The sequence below is a fragment of the Entamoeba nuttalli genome (genome assembly GCF_000257125.1).
Source record: "Entamoeba nuttalli P19 unplaced genomic scaffold asmbl_4048, whole genome shotgun sequence".
Lineage (NCBI taxonomy): Eukaryota > Evosea > Mastigamoebida > Endamoebidae > Entamoeba > Entamoeba nuttalli.
The window spans coordinates 6,600-12,336 of NW_008576520.1; the positions used below are offsets into that span (position 1 = coordinate 6,600).

General features: G+C 21.5%; 1 protein-coding gene across 1 annotated transcript; it reads right to left on the reverse strand.

Annotated features, from left to right (window-relative positions):
* Positions 1–3,062: 3,062 nt before the first annotated feature.
* Positions 3,063–5,165, reverse strand: ENU1_090860 (amino acid transporter, putative; the record flags this gene model as incomplete). The annotated part of the gene is made up of 1 exon (XM_008859019.1): positions 3,063–5,165. The coding sequence occupies one exon, from the start codon at positions 5,163–5,165 to the stop codon at positions 3,063–3,065; it is 2,103 nt and encodes a 700-aa protein (XP_008857241.1).
* Between the last annotated feature and the right edge of the window lie 572 nt (positions 5,166–5,737).

Here is a 5,737-nt window from a genome sequence, read left to right on the forward strand (position 1 = left end):
ATGTTTTATCATATATGTCATATATTTCTATTATATCATTATTATTTCTCTATCTATTCATATTTGTAAATATCATTATTTTCAAAATGATTGAATTAAATACACTTCATTTGGTTATTATCACTTTATACTTATTTGTTAATTTATAAAATGTGAGAAATGCAAATTCATATATCATTGTATATTATTTATATATTTTATTATTCTTTCTCCATTACTTATTTTGATTTTATTCTTTATTTTATTCATTTTCTATAATTTATTAAATTTCATTATTTGTGACTGTTATTCTTCTTTATTCTTCTATTTTGTTATTTTCTATGATTTCTTCTATTTATTCATTTACATCTTTTCTATTTTATTCTTTATTTATTTCTTTTCAAATATTTTTGATAAATTGTTATTTTATTCTATAATTCATGTATTTCTTTTTCATTTTGACATTTTCTATTCTTTCTTTTATATTTCATTTTCATTTCGTCTTTTTGTATTGGATACATTATAATTAATGTGTTAAGATGGATATCTCTTTTTGATATATTTCATAATTATTTATCATTTATCATTTAAATATAATCAATGTGAATTTTGTATTTCTTGGTAATTTTATTTTCAAATAAGTATTTTCTATTTATTGTTTTATTTAATAATTAAATTGATATACGATAATTTAATTATTTATCTTTATTATGACATTGTTTGAATATTTATACATTTGAATGATATTTTATTCTTTTTATTTTCTTGTTTTCATTCTTTCTTTTCTTTATTTTTTTATTTATGATTTCTTCTTTTTCATTAGTTGGATTATTTTATTATACTTTCAATCATGAATAATTATATTTATTTTCATTTATAAACACTTGACATTTAATCTTTACATTTGTTATATTTTATATTCTTATGTATAATAATTCAACTTTTATTTTGTCTTCATGAAAATAATTGAATATAATTCTTTAATTCTATAATTATTTTTATATTATTTTAATCATTAATGGATAATGATAATACAAATAATGGTGATATTATATTCATTTGTATTATCATATTTTAATTTAATTTCCAAATATTATATTTGTTAAATACTTCATTTTATTTTTCTATTTTCATATTATATCTTTTATTCATCTTTATATTCTTTATTTCATTTCTTCATCAATTTGTTTAATACTTTCATATGATTTTATTATTTCTTATTAACTATCATTTTTTCATTCTTTATTTTAATTGAATTGTATTATTTATAATTCATGTTTCTTTTATTGTTAATCCATTTTCATATCATCAAATAATGTGTTTCATTCATTTTATTATTATATCTAAATTCTTTCTTTTCTTTTGTTTTATGTTCATTTATTTTATATAATATGTTTAAATAATTATTTTGTCTATAATTATATTATCTTTTTATCTTTTCGATATTAATATAATATTTAATTATACATTAATATCCATCACTTATTTTCATACATTATTTTATTATATTATTTCTATTTATGTTGAAATATTTTAAATAATACCATTCAATTATATCTGGTAATAGGATTTTCCAATTTGTTAAATTTTTATTACTCTTTATTTCTTCATCTTTATATATTTAATATTTTCGTGTTTATTGACTAATATTATTCTTTTATTTATTTCAATATTCGTTTTATACAATTTCTCATTTTATGTTTTTTTCTTTGTTTAGTATTTATTCTTTAACTCTTGAATAAATATTATTCATTATTATAGTTATAATTGTTATTTGTTTATATTCTTATTCATTGTTGTTTTTCTCTTTTTAATTCAATAACTTCTACATTACTTCTTAACTTATTTTATCTTTTCTTTCTTCATCTTTTCTTTTTTATTTTTATCATTTTCTTTATCTATTTTATTATAAATTTATGTTTATATTGTTAATATATTTGTTTATATTATGTTCATGAATTCTCTTTCTATTATTTCTTTTTGTTTATGTTATTAATTTCATCTTCTTTAATTTCATTGCTTTATTTCATGATAATTTCATTTCCTATTTCTTGATTGCTATTTTCTTTATTACTTCTTTTACTTCTTCTTTATTTATATTTTTATATTCTTTTATTGTAATTTTTATTTATTTATTTAATTTTATGATAATTTATTGTCCATTTGTCATTTCATCATATTTCTTTATATTTCTTTATATTTCTTTTAAATATGACTATACTCTTATTCTTTGCTAATTTTTTGTTATTTATCACTTCATTATTCTTTCATTATTTGTTTTGAATACTTTTCTATTTTGAATATTATATACTGTATGTTTATTGTATTATTATTATTAATATTTTCTCTATTATTTATTTCTTCTTTCTCTTCTTTTGTATTATCATATTTATTTTCTTTCTTATTGTCATCATCTTTTATTCATTATTCTTTGTTTCTTACATCTGTCTTTATCAATTTCTGTTTGTACTTCTTTGTTAATTTCTTCTATTAATAATATGTTTCTTTTGTATTTTCTGTTTCTTTCTCCTTTTATTTTTATTTTGTTATTTTTCTCTTCTATTTTCTTCACTCCTTCTTGTTTCTTTTTATTTTCTTCTTTTTTCATTAATTTCTCATCTTATTTTTCATTTTCTCTTATTTTATTTTTACATTGTTTCTCAACTTTTTCCTTTCTCTTCATTTTTTTTCATTTCTGTATCATTTTCTATTTTCTTTCTTTTTGTTTTCTTCTATAACCACTTATCATTGTTTTATTATGAAAAATCTGACAGAGTTGTATACTTCTTTATAATTCCTTTATCTTTATTATTTACTTTCTTTCTTGTATTATTCTTCTATCATTTTATTATCTTCTTCTTTCTTTTATTCCTATTGTATAATATTCTCTATTTTGGATATCCTTCTCCTTTTTTTACTCTATAGCACATGTTTCTGTATTTGTGTTTTCTTTTCTTATAATTCTTTATCATAATCTTATAACCATTATAGTCATTATAACTTTGATTAATTTGTTGTATTTTATTCAATTGAAGGACTTTCAAATGTTTTAAAGTTAAAAGAATAGATTAATAAAAATCAATTTATTTATTCACTTCACCTAATATTGTTCCAACTACTGATAAAATACATAAAACCAGACAACAAAACATTGCTGTTCCAAAAACAAAATATCTCCAAATAGGAACAGGAGCATCTGGTAGTTTCATCCATTTCTTTCTATTTTTCATAATATCAACTTCATTACCATCATCTTCTGGTAATATTGGGAAATCTGAATTGCTATTTTCGTTTTGTGCAGAATGGTTTTGTATTTCTTCTTTAACCTCATTTAACTCAATTTCTTGTTGTCCTTCTGTTGGGGTGTTATTAATAGTAACAATAACATCAGCGACACCTTCATTCTTTTGAGCTTCTGCTTTAGATAAAGCAGCTTCAATATCATGTTGAGTGAATTTTTGATTTCCATCAACAACTTTATTATAAATAATATTATCAATAACTGACAATTTTCTGAAATTAGGATCACCAAACTTCTCAATTCTAGGCCATAACATAATAATACTTAAAGGACAAACATAAACTACAAATATAGAGAAAATTGCTGAAGCAACAGAGAAAATAACACCAATATTAGTAACAAAACAAGCACATAAAGTAGTAACAAATAAAATAGAACATCTAATAATAAAGATAATAACTCTTCCATTCCACAATTGATAAATTTTCCATTTCTTTGGTATATATCTCAAAATACCAGCACAAGTAGAAAAAGTTAAAGCAGGATAAGACATTAAGACTAAAATGATCATCAACATTCTACAAACAATAATTAACCAATCTTTATCTGAACTATTTGGATTTGAAAAATCATTTAAAACATTAGATGAAACTTTATCAAAACTTACATGTCCACTTACTGCCATAAATACAAAAAAGAATGAACATGTTAATACAGCAATACAAACAGCACCTTGTAATGAAGATAATTTAACTTTCTTTGACATTCCTTTTGTTCCAACATAAATAGGAGGAATTGAAGAATGAATTTGGAAATTAGCTGTAATGAAAGGAGCCATTGTGAAAAAGTCCATAACACCACTTGGCCACCATTTACCTTTAAAAGTAGGGAAATTACCATCACTTCCATTTGAAGATTTTCCTTTAGCACCACAATAAATAGCTTTAATCATAACAGTAAATGTAACAAATACAGCAACAATAATTGATAATACTGAAATTCTATTAAGGAATTTTACTGATTTTGGAATAATAAATGGGAAATTTAAACAAACAGCAACAAGAATTAATAAAATGTAATGCCATCCACATGCTATTCCAGCAGTTCTTTGTGGATTACCATAACATTCATCAATGGTATTATCCCATTGATCTCTTGTAGTAAGGTCTTGAATAATACCAAATAAATATTGAGTAACAATTACTTGGTAACTCATTAAAATACATAAATTGAATAATGTATTACAAATATCTACTAAACATGCTAATATTTTTCCAAATATCAATGATAATAATTCTCCCATTGTTCCTGCTCCTGTTAAATAAATAGCTCTATTATAATAATACCATGTATAAATAAAATAAACAATTGTTGCTAAACTCCATAATACAAATCCAACTATTCCCATTTTATAACATGCTTGACTTAATGATAAAATACCTGCTCCAACTAATGTATTTGTAAGATTAAATCCTAATGAAACTGAACTTGTTATTAATGTTTTCCATGCAAATGGTGTTTTTTTTAATTTCCCTTCTTCATTTCTTTTAAACTCTTTCTTTTGACATAATAATTCTTGAAAATTTCTTGCAATTAAATCTTCTACAGTAAATCCTTTTTTTGCTTTTGCCTTTTTTAATTTTTTAACTTGATTTACTCGGTCTTCATCTGTTTGTTCTGTTGATTCATTCTTTGTTGATATTTTTGGTTCATATGCTATTTCTTCTCCATTTTCTCTTTTAACTTCATTTTCACTTTTAGAATTAGATTCTCCTCTTTTTCTATCAATAAATTCAACATCTAAATCTACTGATTCTTCTTCATTAGGAAAGTCATGATACCCATCTTCAATAAATCTTTCTGAATATTCTTCAAAATCTCCTTTTTCTAATGTTTTAGATAATGTTTCATTGTCTAAATTACTCCTGATAACTGCTTTAGACATTATTTTATATTGTTTATTTTCTTGTTCTTTAAAACAGTTCTACTTTGTCTCTGTGTATTATTCTGTTTTGTTCCACTTATTCTATCTTAGGCTATTCTATTTATTTCAAATTTTCATTCATCTAATTCAGAGTTAACTCTGCTTTTCATCTTCTTTCTTATTTTATTTTTTGAACTTGTTCTTTTTTTTTGAAGCATCTGCACATGGTTTGGATTGGAACTATTCAACTTTATTCTTTTAAATACTTTTCCTTTTTAACTTATTAACATCAAATCCCATTTAATCCCTTTTAATCTCTTCTTCCCTTTCTTTCATTAATTCATTCTTTTTCTATAAAAAATGAAAAGAACTTTCATTTTCTTCTTTTTCGTTCTTTTTATATTTGATATTTTATTCAACTGTTGTTTTTCGTTTTTATTCTTTTTTTTTTTTAATATTTTTTACTGTTTTTGTTTTAAAAAACAAAATTAAAAATAAATAAAGTATTTAAAACTGTGTTAAAATTGTATTATTTTTATTTTGTTATTTGAGGGAGTAAAACGGAGATCGAAGGTGGCACGTCTGAAATACCA